At 44.2% G+C, this 27,606-nt stretch overlaps 1 protein-coding gene across 5 annotated transcripts; it reads right to left on the reverse strand.

Moving 5' to 3' along the window:
• On the reverse strand, positions 1-27,563 carry LOC148008415 (uncharacterized). Of its 5 annotated transcripts, none has more exons than XM_087674246.1 (9): positions 27,041-27,563; positions 26,734-26,806; positions 26,425-26,482; positions 26,155-26,302; positions 25,884-25,992; positions 25,703-25,791; positions 788-852; positions 507-588; positions 1-419 (listed from the first exon to the last, which is right to left on the reverse strand). In XM_087674246.1, the coding sequence occupies exons 1-9, from the start codon at positions 27,347-27,349 to the stop codon at positions 333-335; spliced, it is 1,020 nt and encodes a 339-aa protein (XP_087530372.1). In that variant the 5' UTR covers positions 27,350-27,563; the 3' UTR covers positions 1-332. The 5 variants fall into 5 exon arrangements, with proteins under 5 accessions (XP_087530372.1, XP_087530373.1, XP_087530376.1 ...); XM_087674247.1 differs by having other exon boundaries at positions 2-419; positions 26,734-26,818; positions 27,101-27,562; XM_087674248.1 differs by having other exon boundaries at positions 4-419; positions 27,101-27,558.
• Between the last annotated feature and the right edge of the window lie 43 nt (positions 27,564-27,606).

Genomic DNA, 27,606 nt, shown 5'->3' on the forward strand with positions numbered 1-27,606 from the left:
TAATGATTCTTTAACAATATCACAAAGTGGATACATCAGGCACAAGTAAGACCAACTCTATAATTCAACCACTTCTTTAACAATATTGCAAAGTGGATATCAGTAAATTTGCCCTCCAGCCATCAGATAAGCAAATACCAGCTTAAACAAAGGTCAATCTCTGAGCTTAAACAAAGGTCAATCTGCATACTTTCTTTCATCTAAATTGCATGACTTGTTTGTGCAGGAAGTTGCAGGAGCCCTTTACATGATCTCACTATAGATATAGGGGGAACAGGTATATGTCCTTTGGAAAATAAATATCCAAATAACTGGAAATTTTGAATGGACCTTCAAGATCTAGACCTCCCAGACAGTCCCTTTTCCCACTCTTGCTTGAGATGTTGATAGATATACATAGCAGCACGAGCATCTTCAACCTGTTTGTTTGCTTAACTTCATCAATCCTCCTCGATAAGGCATGTTTGAATTGACCGTGCAGATGCAGAGACGAGCAAAAGACTTACAGAGCAATGCTCGCACTCTTGTATCTTCACCTGTAAAATTTCAGCTGCTAGTTGCCGAAGTGCTCGAGGACGGCCATTATTTCTGTATTACAAAAAAGAAAAACTGAAACCATCAGTTAAAACCAAATGTTAATCGAATAATTGCCACAGCTTGTATGCAAGAGAGAGGTGTCCATTTGTGCTGTATTGCAGGCAACATCCAAAACATTAGCTATCAGAAAATTCCTCATATTTAAACCACTAGCTATAAAACACAATAAGCAAATACACTATAGCATCACCTGCACAACGGTGGATATAGCGCCGTATCTCGAATCTTCCTCTTTGGATGGCTCAGATACAAAGACTGGCAACAGAAAACGAATTTTTAGAGAAATACTGCTTGCAGAAGTAAATCACAAAAGGTTTTGACCAGACTCATTCTCTAACATCATGAAAAGTCTCATTAGAGAGCATATACAGACAACAAGAACACTTGGAGAGTCGGCTGAAAGAGAACTGCCCACGAAAAAGCACATGAAGGATTATATCATCGAAGAGAATATGCAAACAGGACACACACACACACACACAGATGACTGCAAAAAGAAAAAAGAGAGATGATATATTAATGTTTGCAAGAGGTCACAATGACCCATGAGACCATGAGTTACAATCATCTGTCTAAAAAGAACAATAAATCTAAGTGTAAATGAACACTAAAAGAAAGCTACAAGTAAAAAGAGAACTCTAACTGATAAAGAGAGCTCTAGATTTATTTATTTTTTGGCTTCGATCATTGCTCGTGCACGACGGTGCAGGATACTCTTACTGTTGAAGGGCTTCAACAAGTTTTTTCTTTCGTACTATCAGACTTCCAACTTTTTAGTTTTTGTTTCTGACTGGTTCTTTGATTTCAGCAACCTTTACGGGAAAAAAAAAAAGAGAATCCTTCGTGGGGGAAATCAAGAGAGTGGACGCAGTAATGAAGCATGAATCAAACTGATCTGAATGAAGGCTGCACACAAAGGGAGAAGCCCCTGCATGTGTGGAAGAATGGGCACATCAATGAGGGTGTCTGACTGCTGCAGCAGGAAGAACAGGCAATGATGAGGAGAAAACAATTACAAAGACACAGGCAAATGCTGTGATGAAAGTGAAGATTGCTGGAAGGCTATCATATATAGCCACACAGCCAAAAACTGGCCAACTTCTGCCAAAAAGGGCCAATCTAACACAAATATGACCAACCTGCACAAAGGCTTTAAAATTGGCCTAAAATGAAACGCATACCATGATAAATGCTGGGAATGTCAGAGGAAGGCAAGGAATGTATCACACTAAAAAATGTGTGCATGTCAAAAGTTCTAAATGTCCCTGTCAAACTCTAACCAGGGCTCACAAAGAGGAGATGACCAACAATGCAAAGTTTGCTAACACCCTCTCTCGCATTGAATCCCCGAGCACCTAAGTCACACCCAATTGAAATCAATCCAACGTGTTAGAAACACACCCTTCATATATAATCTCACAACTATTCAACACTGAGAAGAATGAACAGTGAAAGAGAGAACATAAACTCTGAGAATGAATGAATGGGCAATGGATCTATAACTCAAGAATATGAGATGTACCTCACAAACCATAAGTGATGGCACATGTGATGACCGACAGTACCTCCAAACTCCCTCTCTCCGATTGGGTGTGATCCGATACAACAAGAGTGGAGGACTAGAATATACATAGGCCTCAAGACAAGAGCAAGACAAATGAGCTAGCCCTAATGAGACACCTATTAGCAGTCTAGTTAGCTCATGTGCGAGTCCAGCATGTGTTCCACTGGGCTGGACATGTTAGTGATATTTAGGTTATTTTTGGTGATCATATTGATGGTGATTTTGGCATTTATTGCTGGCCAGCCAGCATTAAAAGCTGGCTGACCTGACGCATTATTCACATTCTTTTCTACCTATTTATTCAAGCTCCTCCAAACATTGTCATTCATCACTTGCAGATCCAATGAATGCCCTTGTGGAGAGAGGGAGCCGGTGCCAGTGCCCCGCAGCCAACGACTCACTGTTGTACACGAGTGTCTTGTGTTTGGTATATGGATTACATTTCCCAAGCACATCTCTAAGTTCTCCTTTGTGGTGTTCTTGTGTTGTCTCTTTTATCTCTCTTCTGTCTTGTGTTCAGCAGTCTATTTCAGCATTCTTTCATGCTTCCATTGGTGCATCCACTTCAAACATGGTATCAGGTTTCAGGATCTATGCTCCTGCTGTTGCTTTCTGCTGATTACAAGTCTTCTACTGCTGATCACTAATTTCCCGACTACTCCCACCTCCTTACAACCTGGCAACACCTGTCTACTGCAAATCACCCTGTTCCCAACCTCTGCAGTTTGCATTTACTGCATTCATTGCTCCTACTGTCTGCATTTTGTCTCCACCAGTCTGCCTTTTCAATTTCTGCATTATTTTATTGTGGTACTGCTGCATTTAATGCCTGTTTTGTCTGTGTTTTGACTCCTACAGGCTGGACAACCATATTTTCAGGTTCTGTTGGCTGTAATTTTTACCTTCTGACTGTGTTTGATCAGATTTTGTCCTTTTGCAACACTTACTTTGTGATCAGCTTATCTCTACATTGCATGTGAACTCCAATCAGTGCAGTCTATGCTGTGCCTTGGCTGTCCTCTCTCTCTCTCCTCTTCTTTCCTTTATTTTCTCTTCCTATCCTCTCTAGACGGTTCCCCCTTGCTGTCCTACTAACAACAAGTTACATGGCCATAATTACCCAACAAGGAGTTGCTGTTATGAAAGCACGGCTTGTGCAGAAGCAGTTATGGACTACTTCAGCGATATGGGCGAAGCTTTAGATATTGTACGAGACTCCCTCGACTATGTGTGCAATTACCCTTCATGGACAGCTCTAGCAGATGAAGTTTGAGCCACAAGATACCATCCAGTCATTCTTGTTAGCCTACTCTTATTTAGTCTCAGTCTGTCATCTCCTGGTTGTGAGCTCCTGTCAGAGTTTGACAGGAGACAGAGGAGCTCTGTCAGTGTGTTTTCAGGCTGCTTTAGTCAGCATGTAGCCCTGGGCATTTTACAGCCCAGATCTGGGCTGTTTTTGGGGTGACTGCCCATTATTTTGGGCAGTCGGACCAGTTCTGGTCAGTCGGACCAGAACTGGCCAGTCGGACCAGATCTGGCCAGTCGGACCAGATCTGGTCAGGTCGGCCAGTTTAGCTGGTCGGCCAGTTTGCTGGCTGGGGGCTATTTATAGCTGCCCCCCCAGTCAGTCCAGCATTTATCTCATTCATGCTCTGCAGGTTCAGCACTCCTCCCTCCGTCTCCGTCTCCGTCTCCGGCATTGGTGCTGCCTCTGCTTCCAGTCTGTCCTGGTTCCCTCACTGACTCTCCGGGCTGCGTGCAGGGACTGTTCTGTCCATTCCAGTGTATTCAGCATTCATCTCAGTCAGTGCAGATTTTCTTCCTTCATTCTCTGCTTCCTCTCTCCTCTCCTCTGTGTTCGTGTTCTTCTTTCGCTGCGCACTCTCACATGGTATCATCGCCTGATTGAGAGCACGGAGGACGCGAGAAATACCTTACTGCTGCTGCCCACAGTTCCACAACAGCCAGGCGATTCCCTCAGACAGCTGCCAACAGGTCTATTCCAGCCAGGCGACTGCATCAGAAGGCTGTACAGCCTGCGTTTGCTGTACACAGGGGCTGCCACGTCATCCAGTGACGCAGCAACCCTGCGTTTGCTGCCAGGCAACCTCTTCTACTGCAGGGCGACCCTCCTCCAGCTTGCGTTTTGCTGTTTTGCAGGTCGCTTCTACCCCGGCTGCTCCTATCCTGCAGGCAACCTCTGTCTGGGCAAGTTTCAGGTGCTGGTGGTCTCGATTCTGGTGTTCTGCATCAGATCTATTTGCGTTTTGCAGATCTAGGTGGTTGTAGGCACTCTCTGCCTGCATCTTGGTGGTTGGTGACCACACTGTTGGTCCTATTTCGTCAGCGGCACAACTTTCTTGGTATTTTGCAAATTGGAAGATGTCTTACCAGTTCTCAGGCTTTGAAGACTCAGAGGATGAGCTTCTTTCTCATCATTCCTCTGAGCGGAGGCGGGACTATCGTGAAGTTCGTCATCGGGAAGACCCTCCTCGCACTCGTCCTTCTTCAGTCCATGCATCTCAGAAGGTTCCATCTACTACGAAGGTTTCCTCAGTGAAGACTGCATCCACTGTGCGGATGCCTTCCTTGATCCCCTCTATACAGGTGCCGATTCTCCCTTCCTTTCCGAAGGAAGACAAGTTGGATGGTTCCAACTATTCCCTATGGTCATGCAAGGTGGCTTGCATGCTTGATACCTTTGATCTATGGGATCTTGTTTCTTCGCCCATCGACCGACCCCCCGTGGATTCGTCCGATGGCACCTCAATGGACCGTGCAGCCTTATGGGATAGGCTCAACTCACGAGCCCGTTCCTTTCTTTTTATGAGTCTCCATGATTCAGTTCTTGTACATGTTCACAGGTTAAAGACCACGGCGGAAGTATGGACAAAGCTTGCGTCTTTGTATCAGCACAAGACATTTGCCCACAAGATTTCCCTGGAGAAGAATTTGCGGATGCTCAGTCTTGATGGTTCTTCTTCCATGAAGGAGCACATCACGAAGATGGAGGATATGCGAGGCGAGCTAGCCTCTCTTGGTCGTCTGATATCGTCTGAGGATATGGCGATGATTCTGTTGACTCAGCTGCCATCACCCCGATATGATGTCTTCTACACCAGCCTCATCACTACGAGAACCCGTGAGACTCTCCTCTGGGAGGAGCTTTCCCCGCTTGTCTTGGAGCATGACGAGCGACTTAAAGAGGTGGGAGCCAGTGGCTCCACCAAGGCATTTTCGGCTGCCACAGGTAGTGGCAAGAAGAAGAAACAAAAGAAGGAGAAGTCCAAGGACAAGAAGGAGGAAGATAAGAAGGATGCGAAGGAGAAGAAGCCCAAGTGTCCCCATTGTGGGAAGGGCACTCATCCCGAGGAGAAGTGTTGGCAGAAGTATCCCCATTTGAAGCCTAAGGAGAAGGACTCGAAGGCGGCCCCAGCCACAACAGAATCTGCGTTTGTGCATCTCTTTGTTGAGGAAGACACTGCCCTAGCTTCTACCACACAGGAGAAGCCTTGGCTCGTCGACAGTGGAGCATCTTCACATATGACCTTCCGTCAGGATTGGCTTCAGGATCTTCGTTCCAGAGGGGGTGCAGTCACCATTGGTGACAATTCTACAGTTCCTGTTCATGGAGTGGGGACTTTACCTATGTTTTCTGACAGGCGGTCTTCCTCTGCCAGAGTGCTCTATGTGCCTGATTTGGGTTTTAACCTATTATCTGTGCATGGTCTTACTCAGTTAGGTACCCGAGTCATTTTTACTCAAGATGCAGTCACAGTGGAGGATGCTTCTACAGGTGATGCCCTTTGGACAGGTACACAGGAGGGTGGGCTTTATACGCTCACAGCCTTGGCTGCGCGGACCTCCCATGAGCTTGGGCTGCTCTGGCATGCTCGGTATGGTCATCTGAACCTTGATTCTCTTCGCCGGGCTTCTAGGAGGAAGATGGTGGAGGGACTTCCTGATTTCCCTCCTCTTCACACTTTGTGCCCTAGCTACTTGAGGGGCAAGCAGCACAAGCAGCCTCACCCGCAGGTTGCTTCTTGAAGGGCTACTTCACCGCTTGAGTTGGTTCATACCGACCTTTGCGGACCTATGGGCACGGCCTCCCTTGGGAAGGCCAAGTATTTGATGCTGATTGTGGACGACTTTAGTCGTTATGTTTGGCCTTATTTCTTGGAGTACAAGAGCGAGGCGTACTCCCGTTTCTGTGAGTGGCAGGTGTTTGTGGAGACCCAAACAACTTCCAAAGTCCGTGGTGTTCGAGCTGATCACGGTGGAGAGTTCACTTCTCAACCTTTCTCTCAGTTTTGCAGGGATCATGGTATTCGGGTGGAGTATTCTCATCCGAACACACCATCAGAGAATGGTGTGGTGGAGCGTGCAAATCGGACCATGATTGAGATGGCCCGATCTATGCTGGAGCATAGGAGTCTTCCTCATTTCCTTTGGGGTGAGGTGGTGGCTACAGCGGTGCATATACGCAACCGCTCTCCGACTTCGGCATTACAAGACATGACTCCATATGAGGCTTTCTTTGGAAAGAAGCCTTCCGTGTCCCATTTTCGCATCTTTGGGTGCGATGCTTTTGTCCATGTGGACAAGAAGAAGAGGAAGACGAAGTTCGACTCTAAGTCGAGAAAGCTTATCTTCGTTGGTTATAGTACGACCACGAAGGGATATCGGCTGTACGACCCGACAACGCGACAGGTTGAGGTGAGCAGGGATGTGATCTTTGATGAGGCTTCGGCCTCTGAGGATCCGATTGATAGTTCTATTTCCGATGTTTCTTCATCATCGACGGACCCCCCCCCCCCCCCCCCACCTTCTCTCCCTTCACTTCCTTCCAGGATCACCCTTAGCACCCCCCCTACTCCTCCTCCTCCTTCGGCTTCCCTTTCCCCTTTGGTGGATGTGCCTTCGTCTTCTACGAGCTCTTCTACCGCCTCTTCGGGATCTTCACGGGATATACAGCCTTCTTCAGATGCGGAGGATTTACCTTCACTTGGTGAGGGGGAGTCCCTCTCCGATTTGGGTGCTTTACAGGTTCCGGAGACCCCCCGGTCTCCCTCACAGAAGGAGTCTCTCAGGATTCCTTTATGGTATCGCCGGCTTATGCAGGATTCAGGTGTTACTCACTTTCATGCTTCTTCTACAGGTCCTCGTCGATCAGCCCGTTTACAGGCCCAGCGGGACAGTTCACTATGTGTGAACTATGCTCTTATGTCACAGATTCTTCAGGATTCCGAGCCTTCCACTGTGGAGGAGGCTCTTGCACAGGATATTTGGAGACAGGCTATGCAGGCCGAGCTCGACTCCATCGAGCGAAACCATACGTGGGAGCTTGTTCCACGTCCCGCGAAACGGAAGGTGATTGGTGTGAAATGGGTCTTTAAGACCAAATATCTTGCAGATGGCTCCTTGGACAAGCATAAAGCTAGGCTTGTTGCCAAGGGTTTTGCCCAGCGTGCAGGGTTGGATTACTTTGAGACTTTTGCTCCTACAGCTAGGTTGTCCACCATCCGAGTGCTTTTGGCTCTTGCTGCTCACCACCGTTGGCCTGTCTATCAGATGGACGTCAAGTCTGCTTTTCTGAATGGCGTTCTTGAGGAGGAGATTTATGTTTCACAGCCTCCTGGTTTTCTTGTGCAGGGGAAGGAGGATCATGTCTACAGGCTGCGGAAGGCTCTTTATGGCCTAAAGCAGGCTCCTCGTGCTTGGTACCAGCGGATTGACCGCTTCTTTCTACAGAGTGGCTTTGCACGCTCCGCTTATGATCCCAACCTCTACTTACGGGTTGTGGATTCTCTTTCGGTGTTTCTCATCTTGTATGTGGATGATCTTATTATTACAGGGAGCGACACTCAGCAGGTGGAGCATTCTCGGTCCATTCTACAGCAGGAGTTTGACATGACGGATCTAGGGATCCTTCACTTCTTTCTAGGTCTGGAGATCTATCAGATGGCACAGGGCATTTTTATCTCGCAGCACAGGTACATCTCCGAGCTTCTTTCGGAGTTTGATATGGCTGAGTGTCGGCCTATCTCATGCCCTATGGACCCTGAGTCCAAGCTTTTGACAGCTGGAGTTCCTCTTACCGATCCCACCCGTTACAAGTGCCTTGTCGGTTCTCTTATCTGGCTGCTTCACACTCGGCCGGATATCTCCTTTGTGGTGGCTTTATTGTCTTCCTTTATGCAGACTCCTACCCAGGATCACTGGCAGGCGGCCTTGCGGGTTCTTCGCTATTTGCAGGGGACTCGATCCTTTGGGATCATGTATGGAGATGGGATTACCCTTTCTAGATGGAGTGATTCTGATTGGGCAGGTGATGTGGATTCGCGACGATCCACTACAGGTTATGCTTTCACCCTTGGATCTGGTGCTGTCTCTTGGAGCAGCAAGAAGCAGCCTACTGTGGCACTTTCTTCTACAGAGGCTGAGTATCGGGCCCTATGTTCGACCGCTATGGAGGCAGTTTGGCTCCGTCGCTTACTCGCGGAGATTGGCTTTTCCCAGACCGGACCTACGGAGCTGCGCGTGGATAACCAGAGTGCTCTTGCTCTGGCCAAGAACCCGGTGTTTCATGCTCGTACGAAGCACATTGAGGTTCAGTATCACTATGTTCGAGAGCGGATCGTGGATTCGGAGCTGGTGGTGGTCTATTGTCCTACGGCGGCCAATGCAGCTGATCTCTTTACGAAGCCTTTGCCTCAGGCTTCTTTGCTTCATCACATGCGGTTCTTGGGTCTTCAGACTCTCCCAGGAGTTGAGAGGGGGTGTTAGCCTGCTCTTATTTAGTCTCAGTCTGTCATCTCCTGGTTGTGAGCTCCTGTCAGAGTCTGACAGGAGACAGAGGAGCTCTGTCAGTGTGTTTTCAGGCTGCTTTAGTCAGCATGTAGCCCTGGGCATTTTACAGCCTAGATCTGGGCTGTTTTTTGGGGTGACTGCCCATTATTTTGGGCAGTCGGACCAGTTCTGGTCAGTCGGACCAGAACTGGCCAGTCGGACCAGATCTGGCCAGGTCGGCCAGTTTAGCTGGTCGGCCAGTTTGCTGGCTGGGGGCTATTTATAGCTGCCCCCCCAGTCAGTCCAGCATTTATCTCATTCATGCTCTGCAGGTTCAGCACTCCTCCCTCCGTCTCCGTCTCCGTCTCCGGCATTGGTGCTGCCTCTGCTTCCAGTCTGTCCTGGTTCCCTCACTGACGCTCCGGGCTGCGTGCAGGGACTGTTCTGTCCATTCCAGTGTATTCAGCATTCATCTCAGTCAGTGCAGATTTTCTTCCTTCATTCTCTGCTTCCTCTCTCCTCTCCTCTGTGTTCGTGTTCTTCTTTCGCTGCGCACTCTCACAATTCTTGCTTCATGTTGCACAAATACAAGATCAACTACAACATATACAATCCACCCTTCCACAGGCTCATCTTGTGGGGACTATGCTCTACAAGCTTTCTCAGGAGTTTGATGGAGTCGCCAACGCTTTGTGGGCCCAGATGTCATCTAAAACCCATATATCCTCAATGTTGCTTGAGCATGAGGTGTCTTTACGGTTACAAGGAAGGCATCCATCCTAGTATGGTGGCTCCAATGAGGCATTTGCAGCTTCAGAGAGGGGTGACAAAAAGAAGTCATCAAAGGCCAAGTGCTATCACTGTGGTAAGAAGGGACACTTGCACAAGGATTGTAAACAGTTAGCAGCTTCGGGGAAGAAGAAGGAGAAGCAGCAGCAGCAAGATATGAACTCCCCCCAAGAGTCCTCCGCCTCTGATCGGGATCCTCCAACCAAGGCACGGAAAGAATCGTCTTCTTCAAATCGCAAGAAGGGCTTGGCAGCCCCTCTTTCTCCTGCTTTTTAGTACAGGTGATGCGGTCATCCCTTGTGACTCTCCATTGCCAGAGAGGGAGTGTGAGAGGGTGGTGAGGTGGGGCAAGCGAGGCTCATCTACACAAGTATACAAGTGCACAAGTTCCAAACGTCAAAAGTGGATGCAGCAATGAAAGCATAAACAAATGTTGTAATAAACTATTGAACACAAGGACATAAGAGAAAAACACAAAAGAACACTCCAAAAAAGAAAACTCGAGAACGCTCAGAAATGAAATCCACACACCAAACACAAGAATGAAGCATACAATAGTGAGTCACTAACTCATAAGCACTGGCACCGGTCCCCCTCTCTCCATAGAACCTATAGGCGATGATGTGACTAATTGAGGAGTGAGCCTGGTATATAAATAGGAGAAAACAATGCCAAAATAGCAACAAGTCGGCTTGCATTTAATGCTGGTTGACAAGCAATAAATACACAAATCCACATCATAATGACCATAGAAAAATGCCTAAAATACCTAGCCATGCCCAAACTCACACATGAACTATCTAGACTGCTAACACTCTCTCTCAAATCGTGGGTCATCTGCTCCAATACAAAAATACAATGATAATGACTCAACATAGTCCATACAACAAAGAATCACCAGACTAGAACCATGGATACCCAAGCAATGGGTGATCAAGCCACCACCAAGATGTCTCAAAGAGAACCTGATATCGATGTAGATCATACAAGCCATCCTGTTGAAAATGCCTCTGAACATACTTGACCATGGATTCCCACCTTTGGGCAAGACCACCAACATGTCCTCACATGTAAGCTCACACTAGGAGCCAATCCCACTCTCTCTCTCAAGAAACAACCCATCATGAACCTAGATGTCAATCCTAGCTCCAAGATTTGAGCTTGCCAGACTTCAATCAATACGTTAGGGAAGTCCCTCTCTGAAACCTGTGCACCAGTATACCTGTATAGTTGAGGCTCACCAACCCCACCTCACCACTACCTCTCTCGCACTGGAGAGTCACAAGGGATGACCGCATCACTTGTACTAGAAAGCAAAAGAAGGGGCCGCTAAGCCCTTCCCTTGATTGGAAGAAGATGATCCTGCTCATGCCTTGGCCTTAGCTAGAGGATCCCAGTCAGAGTTTGAGGAAGAGAATGACTCAACAAAAGAGTTCGGATCCTACTTCTTCTGCTCCTCAAAGCCACTAACTCTTTGTAGTCCTTGTGCAAATGCCCCTTCTTACCACAATGATAACATTGGGCCTTCAACGACTTCTTTCTATCGCCCCTTGCTGAAGCTATAAGGCCTCACTAGAACCACCACGCTACAATGAAAGCCTCCCCTGTAAGCGTAAAGATGTTGTTGGGATAAAGGCCCTTTATTCACCTCCGTGTATAGTACATGTGTATTACTTGGTTGTACATGTGAATGCACCCTTACGTGACCTAAGTATAAATACATTTATTCTTTGTATACCGACACATTGTTGGTACACCCAAAAACAAATCGTACTCTCTCTCACGCTGTCACTCTCACTCACTTGCTCACTCCTTCAATTGCGGCGCACCCTCTCAACAATCGGTATCAGAGCCCAAGGTTCTACACGCTTCCCAAGACCAAGGCGCAACTAACAGGTCATGGAGGCAGTTCTAGACAGAAGGCCAGTCGAGTCCAGCTAACTAGGCAATGACCAGGCATGGACCTGGCGGCAGGTAACCAGGCAGCAACATGGACCGATCGTGAAAGACCAGCGGGCGTTCAACAGGGACCAGGTGATGGCTACAAGGAATTGGATGTTCAGTGGGCAGCAGGCATGACAAGCCAATGACGATAGCAAGTAACAGCAATAGGCGTAACAGGCCAGCAACCGACATCAATCGCGCCTATCACGCGATGCGTTGGTGGGTCAATAGACACCCCTCCCCCCCCCCCCCACTCGATTAGTTTTTTTTCAAAAGAAATCAAAAAAAATTATTTAATCTCTACTTTACCCCCTTGCCTTAACAAGGATTCGCGTGTGGTAGCACAAACTACAGATCTGTGCAAATCTCGCATAGAAATTTGGGGCTTTTCCCAGATTTGATCTTGTTTATGCCTGGAAGTGACATTCGTGTTAGAAATTGCAGACATTGTGTGTGTTGACCTCAATCAAATTGAGGATTTTGTCAAATTTGTTGGAATTTTGCTCATTGGAGTAAAATTTCCTGACATTGGACCAGGAAAATTTGGGCTTTTCATGCATTAGTAAAATTTTGCTCAACTAGGTCAAATTAGCTGACATTTATGCACTATTGGACCTGGAAGTTTGGGATTTTGTGCAAAATTTGATAAATTTCTGCAGTATTTGACCGTGTCGTGGCTAGTTCATGCAAAAACAGCAAAGATTTATTACTCTTTGGGGAAGAACAGCAGTGTATTTGCTAGTTCAGCTTGTGCTTCTGCAATTCAGTGCATTTACTCTTGTGTTCGTGATAAAATGGCTACAACTCTTTCCAATTCAAACATTAAGAGTTTGATGGAAATCAAACAGTTTGATGGCCAAGGCTTTGACCTTTGGAAAGACCGTATGCAAGGCATATTGTTCTTAAAGGATTTTGAGGATGCTTTGCAGGAAGATAAACCCGGACAAATGTCTGATGCAGATTGGGCCAAAGCTAACAAAAAGGTTGTGGCTTACATAAAGATGGGGTGTCACTGATGACATTTTGACAGACATTAAGGGTTTAGATACTAGTTATGCAATATGGGAGAAGCTGAAAACTACCTATGAGATCACCACACCTATTAATCAGGTGCATTTAATGCGCAAGTTGGTGAATATGCGACTGGATGAGTCCAAGCCTACAGCTCAGCACTTGAGTGCATTTACTGACATTTTAAATTAGCTCAAGGATGTAAATTTGGATTTTGATGATAAGTTGAGGGCGATCTTTCTGATCATGACACTGCCTCATTCTTGGGAGACCTTGGTGGTTTCTCTCAGCAATAACCCCAATCTCTCATATGATGGTGTGAGGGGTTCAATCTTAAATGAAGAAACTAAACGTAAGTCTAGTGGAGAAGGCAACAACTCAACTTATAATGTAAGAGTCAAGGCTGAAAAGAAAAATGCAAATGTTGGACAGAGAAACAGAAGCAAGGGCAAAGGAAAGGAAAAGAGTGACATTACTTGCTATCAGTATGGTCGAAAGGGCCACAAGAAGCCTGATTGCAAGTATTACAAGAAGGAACAAGAGAGAAAGAAGAATGCAAGAGTCAAAAAGAAAAAAGAGGATAAGACAGATGTATCTGAGGCAGTCAAAGGCAAGGAAAAGGCCAATGTGGCCTCCAGTGTAGTCATAGAGGAGCTTTCGAATACAAAGGCTGATGTATTATGTGTAGTTGCTTATGATGCCCTTGTATGTCACATGCAGGATATGCAAATTACCAAGGCTGATGTGATTGATGCACTTTTGTCAGTTGATGATGGTGTCACTCAAACTTGGATTGTAGACCTTGGTGGCTCTTTCCATGTAACTCCTTGCTTGGAGTGTTTTGCTATGTTCAATAAAGGTAATTATGGAAAAGTATACCTTGGAAATAACCATGCTTGCAGCATTGATGGGATTGGTACTATACACTGGTCTTTAGATAATGGGCAAGAGCTTGTGTTGAAAGATGTCAATGGTATCAAGAAGAGTTTACTATCTGTTGGTCAGCTTGACTTGCATGGTTACACTACACCGTTTGGTGGTGGTTTGTGGAAATTGAAAAAAGGTTCCATGGCGATTGCAAAAGGAACCAAGAAGGGCACTTTGTATTGTTTGCACTATAAAGCTTTGAATGGCAAGTTTCTTGTAGTTGCTGAAATTGGTTGTCACTTGGAGTTGTGGCATAAGAGATTAGGCCATATAAGCCAGAAAGGACTTGATGTCCTTACCTCTTTGAAGAGGGTTGATGGAAAAGGCTCTAAGCTTGACTTTTGTAAAGACTGTCAGTTTGGAAAGTAGATGAAAATTTCCTTTTACTCTAGTGTCTCTCGTAAGTCTAATGTCTTGGATTTAGTGCATTCTGATGTATGTAGTATACCCGTGAAATCATTGGGTAGTGTTGCATATTTTGTTTCTTTTATTGATGACTGTTCCAGGAAGATTTGGGTTTATCTATTGAAAAAGAAAAGTGAAGTGTTTGCTGTTTTTAAAACTTTTTGTGTACTTGTGACCACTCAAACAAGTAAAAAGCTGAAATGCTTGAGAACTGATAATGGGGGTAAGTTCACATCTACTGAATTCAAGTCTTTTTGTGACTTGCATGGAATTAAGAGGGAGCTTACAGCTCCTTACAACCCTTCTTCAAATGGGGTGGCTGAAAGATATAATCGGACCTTATGTGAAAGAGTGCGATGCATGCTGTCCACTCCTAATCTCCCTCATGAATTTTGGGAAGACACACTTAAAACCACGGTTCACATTTACAACTGCTCTCCAAACCGGTCCTTAAATAATGGCATCCCTAAGGAGGTTGGGTCTAGCAAACCGGCCTCATATGACCATTTATGGATATTCGGTTGTGATGCTTTTGTGCATGTTAGAGATAAGCTAAGAAACAAACTTGACCCAAAATCCACCAAAGGCGTTTTCATGGGCTATGGTGATGAGGGTGAATTTGGCTACAGAGTGTAATTACCTCAGTCCAAGAAAATTATTCGTAGTCGTAATGTTGTGTTTAATGAGGCAAATTTGCTGAAAGGTAGCCTCTAATGAAGACATGAAAAATGTCAAATTTCAGAATTCGCAGCCACCTATTACTTCAAATGATGAGCCTCATGATGTTGTACCATAGGCTAAAACTGATGATCAGCTGGTTATTTTTGAGCCAAATGATGATGGACAGCAAATTGAAGCACAAGGAGGTCATGGACAGCAAAATAGACTTACTGATTATGAAAATGCAAGTGCTGGTAATGAAAATGAAGGTGCTGTTGAAAATGGCTTACAACAACAAATAAATGCTGAAAATAACATACCTCCAAATGTAGACCCAATTCCTGAAAATATAGATCATTGGGTATACAGGTCTACACGTTTAAGAAGGCAACCACATAGGTATGACCCCTCTTTGCACTATGTGATACTTACAAATGAGGGTGAGCCTCTTACATATAAAGAGGCCAAGTCGTGCAAATTTAGTAGTAAGTGGGAGCTAGCCATGCAAGAAGAGATTAAATCTCTGTATGCTAATGATACTTGGGATCTTGTGTCGTTGCCCAAAGGAAGGAAGCCTCTTCCAAACAAATGGGTTTACAAAGTAAAGACATTTGATGGGAAACCCAAGTACAAGGCAAGACTAGTTGCCAAAGGATATGCACAAAAGGAAGGGATTGACTTCCAAAAGGTCTTCTCACCTGTTGTGAAAATGACCAATCTACGTGTGAATTTTTCTCACACTATTGTATTGGACTTAGAGCTGTACCAAATGGATGTAAAAACAGCTTTTCTGCATGGTGACATTGATGAGGAAATCTACATGAAACAGCCCGAGGGCTCTATAGTTCCTGGAAAAGAGCAGATGGTGTGTAAACTAAAACACAGCTTGTATGGTGGTTGAAGCAAGCACCACGGCAATGGTACAAAAAGTTTGGCACTTTTATGATCTCTCATGGGTTTACACGCAGCCATGCAAATCATTGTTTGTACATGAAAAATGATACAGATGGCAGCCCCATCATACTTGTTTGTAAGTGGATGATATGTTGCTAGCTAAGAAAAGAAAGACTACCTTGGATGCTCTCAAAGATCAGCTGAAATCAGCTTTCTCCACGAAAGATTTGGGGAATGCAAAGCATATTTTGGGCATGAGGATTCGCAACGATAGAACACAGAAATTGTTGTTTTTATCTCAAGAAAAATGCATTGAAAAGGTACTGGACAGATTTAGCATGGCTGAAGCTAAGCCTTTTGGGGAGCCCTTACCTCCATACCTTAAGCTTAGTAAAGCCAACAGCCCAAAAGATGACGTGGAAGCAAATGCTATGAAAGGAGTCCCTTGTGCATCTGCTTGTGGCTCTCTTATATATACTATGGTTGCTACTCGTCCAGACATTGCTCATGCAATGGGAGTTGTCAGCACATTTATGCCAAATCCTGGCAAACCACATTGGGAAGCTGTCAAGTGTATTCTTCGATACCTAAAGGGTATACAAAGAAAGTGTATTTGCTATGGGCAAGGTGCACTTAGTCTGCAAGGTTATTGTGATGCAAACATAGTAGGTGACTTGGACACTCATAGGTCCACTAGTAGGTATGTCTTTACAGTTGCTGGTGGGGCCGTTTCTTGGTGCTCCAAATTGCAAAACATCGTAGCACTAAGTACTACTGAAGCTGAATACATATCAACTACTGAAGCTTCTAAGGAAGATATATAGTTGAGTAGACTTGCAAAGGATCTCGACACGTCTATGGATATTGCAATGTTGGAATGTGATAGCCAGAGTCCTGTGTATCGAGCTAAGAATGCCATGTATCATTCACGCACAAAGCATATAGATATGCGATATCACTTTATCAAACAAATTCTGGAAGATGGTCTAATCACATTGACCAAGATCAAAACACAGGACAACCCTTCAAATGTTCTCACTAAAAGTCTAAGCAAAGCTCAACATGAGCATTGCATACGACTGGGAGTTGGTTAAAGGTTCACTTCGAACCTTTAAGTGGGAGGTTGTTGGGATAAAGGCCCTTTATTCACCTCTGTGTATAGTACACGTGTATTATTTAGTTGTACATGTGAATGAACCCTTACGTGCCCCAAGTATAAATACATTTATTCTTTGTGTACCAACACATTACTAGTACACCCAAAATTGAATCGTACTCTCTCTCTCACGCTATCGCTCTCACTCACCTGCTCGCTCCTTCAGCTGCGGCACACCCTCTCAATAGATGTCTCATGCTCAAGCAGCATTGAGGATATCTGTAAAAACCGATGGGTGTCGATGATATCTAAGTCCGCACAACATTTGTCACTCTATCAAACTTCAGAGAGGGCTTGCAAAGCATAGTTTCCACAAGATGAGCCTCTAGAGGGGGGGACTACATGTATCAAAGCTAATCTTGTACCTATGTGACGCGAAGTAAGAAAGACTAAATAGTGCCTGTTGGCTCGAACTTCATCTACTGCACCTGTCCATAAAGAGTGATGGTACGTATAGGCAAAGGAGCCTTATATAATAGTTGAAGCTTCGCCCAAATCGCGTGAGAAGTCCTACAAGTGATGACAGCCGGAAGAATTTTGGAGATGCAACAAAGAAGAGAAGAATATGCACGAGTATCATCAGTATCCCATGTGAGCATAGCTTCTTCATAGTTGTCCTCGTCAAAATCAACCGAAAGAGCATTAGGACGCTCACAAGCTCCAGATACAACATACCATACCGCTTGTGTATAAACCAAGCTTTCATAACATCACTCTAGGTTACGTAATCAAAGCCATGTAATTTATCATCAATAGAACAGCAAGGGGGAGCCATCTGGAGAGGATAGAAAGAGAAAATAAAGGAAAGAAGAGGATGGGAAACTAAACATAAGAGAAAAACACAAAAGAACATTGCAAAGAAGAGAACTTAAAAGAATGCTCAAGAAATGGAATCCATATACGAAACACGAGAATGATGTGTATAACAATAAGTCACTGACTTGTAGACACTAGCATTGGCTCTCCACAAAACCTGTAGGTGATGATGTGACTGACTAAGGAGAAAGATCGATATATAAATAGGAGAAAACAACGCCATAATAGCAACAAATCGGCCACGCCACCAATAAATGCCCAAATCCACATCATAATGACCATAAAAAAATGTCTAAAATACCTAGTCATGCTCAGCATAGCTCACACTCACACATGAGCTCTCGAGACTGCTAACACCAGACAGGGACTTCCCTGACACATCGACCATAGTCTAGCAGGTTTTGAAATCCTAGCACTGGGATTGACTTCCAAGTTCATCATGGGTTGTTACTTGACAAAAAGCAGAATAGGCTCCTTGCCTAAGCTCACACGAGGGGACACTTTGGCGATCTTGGCCAAAGGTAAGGAATCCACGCTCATGTATGCTCAAAGGCATTTTTGACAAGATGATCATATATACTATTGCAAGGCATTGATAACAGACACAAAGAGGTGCTATGATTCATCTCTATTTTCAGGTTCTTGTACAATCGACATTGACAATCGCGTTCTCTCCAACGCACCTTGGTGGTGGCTTGATCACCCACTGCTTGGGCATCCATGGTCCTATTTTGGAGATATTTGTTGCATGGACTATGATGAGTCATTATCATTGTCTTATATCAAATTATCCATGATTTGAGAGAGGATGTTAGCAATGTGGTCAACTCGTGTGAGTTTAGCATGTGTTCCAATGGGCTGGACATGTTAGTGATATTCAGTTATTTTTTTGTGGTCATATTGGGGGCAATTTTGGCATTTATTGCTGGCCAACCTGATGCATTATTTGCATTCTTTCCTGCCTATCTATTCAAGCTCCTCCTCCACACTCTTCATTCATCACTTATAGTGCATGCCTTGTGTAGAGAGGGAGCCAGTGCCAATGCCCACACGGCAAGTGACTTACTATTGTATGCGACTCTCACGTTTGGTATATGGATTCCATTTCTCGAGCACATCACTGAGTTCTCCTTTGCAATATTTTTGTGATTTCTCTTCTCTCTCCTCTTTCTTGTGTTCAACTGTCTATTTCAGCATTCTTTCTATTAGTAGTCACAATTGTCATGCCTTTTCATCTCTTGCCTGTGAGCCTCAGTCTAAGTCAAACGAGGACTTTAGGAGCTCTAACATGTCTATCACTTGTTTTGACAAAGGAGGTATCTCACTCTAGAGTGGCCATCTGAGTGCATTTCTATGCATTTCCTCCCTTTGTCGGCTTTCAGTGTGCTTTCCCTAAGCATTTTTTGCATTTCCCAGGCTGTCTCCATATGCCAAATAGTATCTAGCCACCCTAGCATTTTTGCTATGTCACCAAACATTTTTCCAGCATTTATTGCTGGTCCATTCATTTTTAGGGCCCAAGGTGCAAGTCAGCCAGATTTAGAGGTAGTTGGCTATATATAGCGTCCCCCCCCCCCCCCCGACTCACTTGGTAGATCATCTTCCTTCTTCCTTGGCAAGTACACACTCCAATTCCATCATCTTCCCTCATCTCCAATGCTGCCATCATCATCAACCTGATCTAGTATCCTCACTGACGCTATGGGCTTTGTGCAGGGACTAATGAGTCCTCTTTCTGTATTCAGCATTTGTTCCTTGTTCAATGCAGATTTGTTTCTTTTTTTCTTGTGGTCTCTCTCTGTTTCCTTTGTCTCTATACTTGTGTTTCCTTTCCGTTGGGCACTCTCACATGGTATTATTGCCTAAGTGAGATAGAGCTGATCAACTGCAAAGGAGACCACCCCAGACAATTAGGCGGCCCTTCCACATCAGCGTTTTTTGAAAACACAACCTATTGCTTGGAGGCAGCAATATTCCTAGTGCTAGGTGTCAGTTTCCATCATCATTTTGCTGCAAATGCACTCTCCTACTAGAGGCAACAAGTTTCATCTGTCGAGCAACAATCCTCTGCTGCAAACACAAGTGTATCTTGGCTAGGCGGCTAACCTCCTCAGCCAATGCAACAATATTTGTGAAGGCGATATTATATCTCCCCCAGACGGGGACCCCCTACATCGACTCCATTGTGATCCTATAGCTGATTCCTCCTATTTCAAAGCTGTCTACAGCCAAAACACTGGTTTTTTATGGGTGTCTTGCAAGATATCAAAGATGTCTAATAACCAATGTGTATGGAGATACAACACAACAATGATCGTGCAGAAAGAGATCACCTGACCCATTTGCACATGATCCCTCTCCTCCCCATTCTCTCCATGTTTCACATAAGGCCCATTCTCTTGGCCTCAAAATACCACCTATGGCGCTCTATATAGGTGCTCGTACTCCCTTCTTTGCCCAAAGAAGGCCAACACAATGGTTCAAACTATTTGTTTTGGTCATGTAGGTGGCATGTATCCTTGATACCTTCGATCTTTGGGAGTTTGTTATCCACCCCATTCCCCATCTAATGGAGGATCCCACAATGGGATCATCGATGGATCATGCGGCCCTAAACTCAACTCTAGAGCTTGATCTTCTCTTTATGAGCTTTCAAGATTCTATCCTAGTGCATGTGCACAAGTTGCAGAAAGCAACTGAGGTGTCAATAAAGCTTGCTTCTTTGTACCATCAAAAGACACTTGCCCATCGGATTACTCTCGAGAAGAAGTTATGAATGCTCATTGTTAATGACTCTTCCACGTTGAAGGACCACATCAACAAGTTGGAGGATATGAGGGATCAGCTTGTATCCCTTGGCAAGATAATCTCTTCAGAGGATATAGCCATGATTCTTTTGACTCAACTGGCATCTCCCTAGTTTCATGGCTTCTACACCAATCTTCTTACATGGAGGACCCATGAGAAGCTTCTATAGGAGGAGCTTGCCAAGCTTGTCTTGGAGCATGACAAGCAAGCCAAAGAGATAGCTAGATCCAACTCCACCAAAGCCTTTATTGCTAGTTCAGGAGGGAAAAAGAAGAAGAAAGGGAAGTCCAAGGCTAAACAACGGGAGAGTTCTTTGGGCTCTGACTCCGATTCAAAGAAGCCTAAATGCCCATAATGTAGGAAGGGGACACATCCAAAGGAGAGATGTTGGAAAAAGTACCCTCACCTTTGTCTAGGAGCAAAGGGTGGATCTATATTGAAGCCTTCTTCTACCTCTACACCCACTGTTATCCATGAGTCCATATTCCTTTATATCCATGCATTGAAGGAGGAGCCTTCTTTAGTGGCTATCGTGTCTTCTAATCAACCTTGGTTGGTGGACAATGGTGCTTTGAGTCATATGACTCCACAAGGTGATTTGTTACAGGATCTCCAACCATTACAAGGTTCAATCATAATATCATTGTTGGTGACATTTGTTCCATGCCTATTGGTGATGTTAGCACTTGGCGTTATTGCTAGACCATACCTCCCGCTCCCTTTCAAAAGCCCTACATGTTTTAGACTTGGGCTTTCCACTCCTCTTAGTTAATGGCCTTACTAGACTTGATACCCAAATTATCTTCACTGACCATGCCATGTTTATTGAGGATTCTTCTTAAGGAGCTATTTTAGCGACAAGTTGGAAAGAGAGTGGGCTTTACACACTCCATTCCCTTTCTCTTATGCAAGGTCCTCCAAGGCAATTTTCTACTGCTACACCCATTCTGGTTGTGCACAATCTATTCCACAAGTTCCTTGCCATCCCCCGCCCTCTTCTCTAGTGGTTCTCTCATACCCCATTCCTTTTAGCATTCTATATTGATAGACTTCATAGGATTATGGATTTCCTAGCCCCTAGTATTTTAAAGAAAACTTCCTAGGATTGTGAGAAGCTTCTTCATCAGCATTCTATATTGACAGACTTCATCGACATTGGCATTCTTTTTGCTACTCCAAGATCTATTTCTTCTTTGGCCTTCAGTCCCATCCAAGATCCGAGGGGGTGTTAGCAATCATGATTGTCATGCCTTGTCATCTCCTGCCTATGAACCTCAATCTAGTCAGACGAAGACTTTAGGAGCTCTGACATGTCTATTGCTTGTTTTGATGAAGGTATCTCACTCTGGAGTAGCCATCTAAGTGCATTTCTATGCATTTCCTCCTTTTGTCAGCTTTTTGTGTGCTTTTCCTAAGCAGTTTCTACATTTCTCAAGCTATCTCCATCTGCCAAACAGTATCCAACCAACCTAGCATTTTTGCCATGTCACCAAACATTTCTTTAGCATTTATTGATGATCGGACCAGCATTAAATGCTGATTGGCCCATTTTTAGGGCCCATGGTGTAGGTTGAAAAATTTAGGGTAGTTGGCTTTATATAAACCCCCCCCCCCCCAACTTGGCAAATCATATTTCTTCTTCCTTGCCAAGTGCACACTTGAGCTTCATCATCTTCCTCCATCTCTGATGTTGCCATCATCATTAGCCTAATCCAGTGCTCTCACTAGCGTTGAGGGCTGCATACACAAACTAATTGACCCTCTTCCTATATTCAACAATTGTTTCTTGTTCAATGCAGATTTCTTTCTTCTTTTCTTGCAGTCTCTCTATGTTTCCTTTCTCTATGTTCATGCTTCCTTTCAAATGCACACACTCACACTTTCATGCTTCCATTGCTACATCCACTTCTAACAACACCCACCTATCGATAAAGATGCCTAATAAAAAGCCCACTAAATAGCCTAACACCCATGAAATGCATACCACTAACAATTACACTCTCCATAGCCTAGGACAACTTAGATCCTATGTCCATGGAGCAATAAACTACTTTATAAGCCATCATACCAAAGGCTATCAATAACTCAATTACATACATTTGCTATGAATTAAGAAAACCTATAATAATTAAAACACCTCGAGCCCAACAAACAAGATAAGATTTGTCATCTCAAGCTCCCTCCTCAATACATGCGCAACAAAGTAATATTGCTCCATAGTGTAATTATACAATCAACAACATAAAGAATGACAACATTTACCAACCCATCTATCAATTTGAAGTAGAGATTGAAATCCAATTCCGGAATCCAAAAGTTAAGCTACAAAAAGAAGTTGTCAATCCTCTCATACGAAGCTCAAGGTTACCTACTTCAACCATAGAGGCCCTTCTATAGACTGTTAACATGATTCTCTAAATCTAGAATGCTATAACCTAGTTGCTGCTCCGCATATATCCCCTCTAATGAGCACCATTCAAAAAGGTTGACTTCCATCCATTCAAGTTGCCTATGATGGGAGCCAATACTAAGAATGTCAAAACCATCTAAACTTACTCTTAGCTCTCAACATGATGGACTTTGAATTAATAGGGTATGACATGGGTAAGCCACTAGTAATAATATAATTTTAAAAACCAGTATGGGATCTTCACATGATAATTCAGACAGAAAAAGTTATTAGTGTACAGCGAACACTAGCAGTGAATGAACTCAAAAACATAAAGAAAACAAGAACAATAAATGACAAATGATGATACAATAGGCCTCACACCTCCATGTCTCTAGGCTTGGGGCTTAGGAGTGAGCCAAGGATTTAATGATGTCAAAGTGGCTTGAGATGACTACATTGTCCCAACTGATCAATGCAGCAGCACCTATGGAAGGGGAATCCTTTATGGATGGAGCCCTCCGAGTAGGGGGGGAGGCCAAAGGAGACATGGGATTAATATAAACAATAATGAAGGGAGCAAAATGCAGTCCTTCATAGCTTATGTTAGTGAAGAATACAGCTCCCAAGGACAGCAATAGCAAAACACAAATGTGAATTAAGATTCCGTATCTGAGGATAGAATTAGCAAACACAAATGTAGGCTAACTAGCAACACCTCTAGGACATGAGTTACTGGCTACATATGGAGCAGCAACAAAAAAATGTACATGGCAGCCCCCCTAAAACAGGTAGCAAAAGCTCCAGATCATGGGCAGTAGACTTTAGAAAGGGTGAAGCCAGCAAATGCAAATGATGACAATGCGGCAATTGCAGCAAGTTGCAACAAATGGGCAACAGCATCAAGATGATGGAAAGCCTGAAAACACAGAAGGGCGGCAGGTCTCTAACTAGAAGCAGCTGGGCAGCAACCAGCAGACATGGGCAGCAGCTCCAACTGTGTGGACAGCAGCTCCAAGACAATCGGCCATTCCAATTGGACCGCATCAACCAACTCTGAGGGAGAGGATGAGTCAATAGAGAAAAAGTGTGATCAATTGAAAAACGTGAGTGAGTGTGAGAGTTTGGGATGCCTACATGTCCTTTTATAGGGGATTGTTGGCTTTTGTCCTGCTACGCACAAATAAAACCTTTTAACATAACATCAAAAGTTTTTGGGGCTACTTTAGGGGCAAAAATTAAACATTAATGCATGACATCATTTGGGTCACATTGATCACATATTGGTCTGAAATGGAGGAGCATGGTGGATAAGCAATCCACTCACATGTTGCACTTTGCCAAAGCAGAATATAAAGTATTAAGCTTTTGACAAATGTTGTGGCATTCCTAGGGACGGGCACCTCATTAGATTGTGAGTGTGCAATGGCAAGAGGAAAGTGAGCACAGAGAGGAGACAAAGAGAGAGTGCAGGTGAGAGAAGGAACAATGTGATTGCAATCACTGAAGGTACAAGACTGCAACAGTCAGCCCCAATGCACAACTCTACACGTCACTATGGATGCTAGATAGCAACAAGGGGATGGGCGAATGAGGAGGGCTGGCTGATCACAAAGGACCAATGATGGATAAAGAGAATGGAAGGGCAAGAAGGGCAGGCTGCCTATATATAGGCAAAAAGTAGTAAAACCCTAAAAGGATCAAAACCCTAAAAATGGCCAAAAGAGCCCAAAAAGAAATGCACTAATGTGCCCTTCAACACAATGAGAAGGGAAGAGAGAGACAAAACAAAGAAGAAAGAAATCTGCACTGACTGAAAATGAATGCTGAATACAATGAAAGGACTGATCAATCCTTGCATGCAAACCACAACATCGATGAGGGCACCAGATCAGGCTAATGTAGATGGCAACACAAAAGTCAAAGAGTATCAGAGACGGAGTGTACACGACCTGCAGAAGAATGTATAGGCCAAGTGGGGGGTGGCCGCTATATATAGCAAAGAACCACCAAATTTGGCGAACTCCTAAAATAGGGCAAATATATGGCCAACTTGCTGGTAAAATGCCTGCGGCTGCAATAAATGCAGTCCGACTACACAATAAAATGGGAAAAATGATGATGCAACATCTTGAGCAATCATGGAGCAAAAAGACATTGGTCGGGGATGTAAACCAACTGACAAGCTAAGAAAACGCACAGTAAATGTGCCTAAAACAAAAGAAATGCACACTAAAATGCCACAGCTCCCATGTCTCCATCAAGACTCTAACAAGAGCTCACAACCAGGAGATGACAAACTAGTATGACTAAAATAGGCAGGCTAACCACCCCTCTCGAATCCTGGGAGTGTCTATAGACCCAACAACCTCATGTGATGAAGCATAGAAGCCTTGGGCAAAGGCTTTGTGAAGAGATCCACTACATTGTCCTTCGTGGGACAATAGGCTACCACCAACTCAGAATCCACAATCTGCTCTTAAACATAGTGGTATTGAACCTCGATGTGCTTCGTATGAGCATGACAGCTGGGTTCTTTGCCAAAGCGAGGTACTTTGGTTGTCCAGATGTAGCTCCATAAGTCATCTAACTCAGACTAAGACTCACAAGAAGCAGGAGATGACCACACAAGGCACACGACTACTAACACAAACATGGGGTGATATAACCTTAAACCAGGACCCTAGAGATGGCTCAAGCCATGTTTCAAGCACATCAACCTTCCTCATTCTCTTTTTGACTTGAGATAGTCCCATTGCAATACATAGTTAAACATATTATCTGCAATGATGGTTTTAGAGGAGAAAATTGGAACTAGATATAGGATGCACATCTTCAATCATTACAAGTGTCGAAACGCATGGACTGCTTATACAAGACAAGTGTTTGGAAAGTTATCACTCGATAAACTTTCATGAATTTTTGAAATGATTACAAAACATCAAATACATACCTTCAAATCATTATGCACCGCATGGCCCACTAGCAATCGTCTAGCTATGAGACTTGCAACTTCCTTTTGTACAATTGCAAAATCCTCCGCTGTTTAAGGATAAAATTTGAATTACTCTCGAGCAAGGAAGAAATAGTTTAAGAAACGTAGCATAAGTAAGTTTGATTGAGCTTGGACAAACCATTCTTCAAGTCCCGTGCCCTAACCCCACTAATACCGGTACGAAAATCCGTGACGTACTCAATAGGGCGAACATGCTTGTCATAAACCACATTGCCCCAAACATTTACCTGCAAAAGAGACCGGTTTTTTTTCACTTCTTTTTAGTGCTTCAAATTTCTGCTGCAAGAAAAGAAATTTGCCATTTGCTAATCTTTGTGCCAGAACTTGGAATCGTTGAAATATTTAAAATAGAACTCTACTACTTTGAATAACTAGGAAATGACCCTCACAAATGAAGAAGTTGTTACGTGAACCAATGCATGTCTGTCAAGAAAAATCTGGGATGTCCATACCAAGCTGACTCTAGCAAGGATGCTTCTCCTGCCATCTAAGCCGGCACCCACCATTTCACAGTCCATGGCCAAAACTTTTGTCAAACTGAGCCGTACACATAACAATTTTTTGTGAAACACAAATCAGTGCGAGTTCCCAGCATACAGGAAGGAAACCTGTATATTGCAGGCCAAACAAAAAGATCATAAAAGGGTAAATGGCAATACCTGCAATTTGAACTTTTTGGAGTAAGAGATCCAGCTTGTGTCTGTTCATGTGATACCACTGCACGTTGCATCTTTTATGTCAGGCATAAGCTTACATCATGAAAATGCAGTTTCGTGTGCACACCATGCTTGTTTACATGCTACACTCTCAATTGCAGAACAAGGACACTGTGTGTGCACAAAGGCACGGCACAATCAGCTGTGCCTTCAGTGAAATCATCTGAAGAATAGTGCTATGATGCATTTCACATATGCATATGCAAGTGCCAAACCAAAACCATTTTCTTTGAAGAAAAAGGATGCACTAACCTGTGGGCCTAGCTGGCTCATCTTGGGCCATGCGTGAAATTTGTTTGCTTGCAGGCTGAGCTACCTTCAGGCTCTGGATGGACACCTAAATATAAGGATTGGCTTTGACAATCTAGAAATCACTTAGTTGCATGACTAACCGATGACATAGGAATGATGATGTGGTGCTCTACTAGTTTCTGAGAGTTAACAAGGAAACTTGAATTTTAGCCAGTGTAACCCAGAAGTGATAGAGGTTGACTTATTATCCTGTTAGCAGTGAACGGTATATGAATAGCAAAAGCACAAGCACCTCTTCTTAGCAAACCTTAATTGAAACACAGAACTTTTTACAGATGAACCTGCTCGAAGAAGCAAGCGCACCTACAGCTTGAAGCTGTTTCCAGTTTGCATTGACTTTATCCACGATGCCATGGCTTGCAAGCGCCAGTGAAGAACCGGGAGGAACGGAATGCCCTTGCTGATGGTCCACTATCATTCCCTTGTTCTTCCTCTGTTTCTTCTTGTTCTCCCTTATCTTTTGCTTTAGATTTTTTTCCAGCTTGCCATCGCCCGACGATTGTCGAAGCTTTTCTTCTCCCCCTCTTTCAAAGAGTTTCCTGCGCTTTGACACCATCGCTACTGGCGTGCAATCTCTCAGTAAGTTCCCGATTCGACCATGGTACTGCGTATGATCTGCAATGTCGTGTTTAACAAGGGGGTACAAGGGAGAGTTCGCTCGAGTATTGCCTCGAAGGAACCATTAATGGACCACTGAGTTGCAAGAGAGAGAACGTTTGTAAGGGGGGAAGGTTTAAGCCTATTAAGAAGTTTGAGGCCAAGTTTGCTTTCTTAAGCCACTCGTGTGAAAAGCAATGTGTGTGTGTGTTCGTT

Source organism: Lygodium microphyllum, unplaced genomic scaffold (assembly GCF_053477565.2).
Source record: "Lygodium microphyllum isolate KBCC unplaced genomic scaffold, Lygodium_microphyllum_v1.1.10 scaffold_147, whole genome shotgun sequence".
Lineage (NCBI taxonomy): Eukaryota > Viridiplantae > Streptophyta > Polypodiopsida > Schizaeales > Lygodiaceae > Lygodium > Lygodium microphyllum.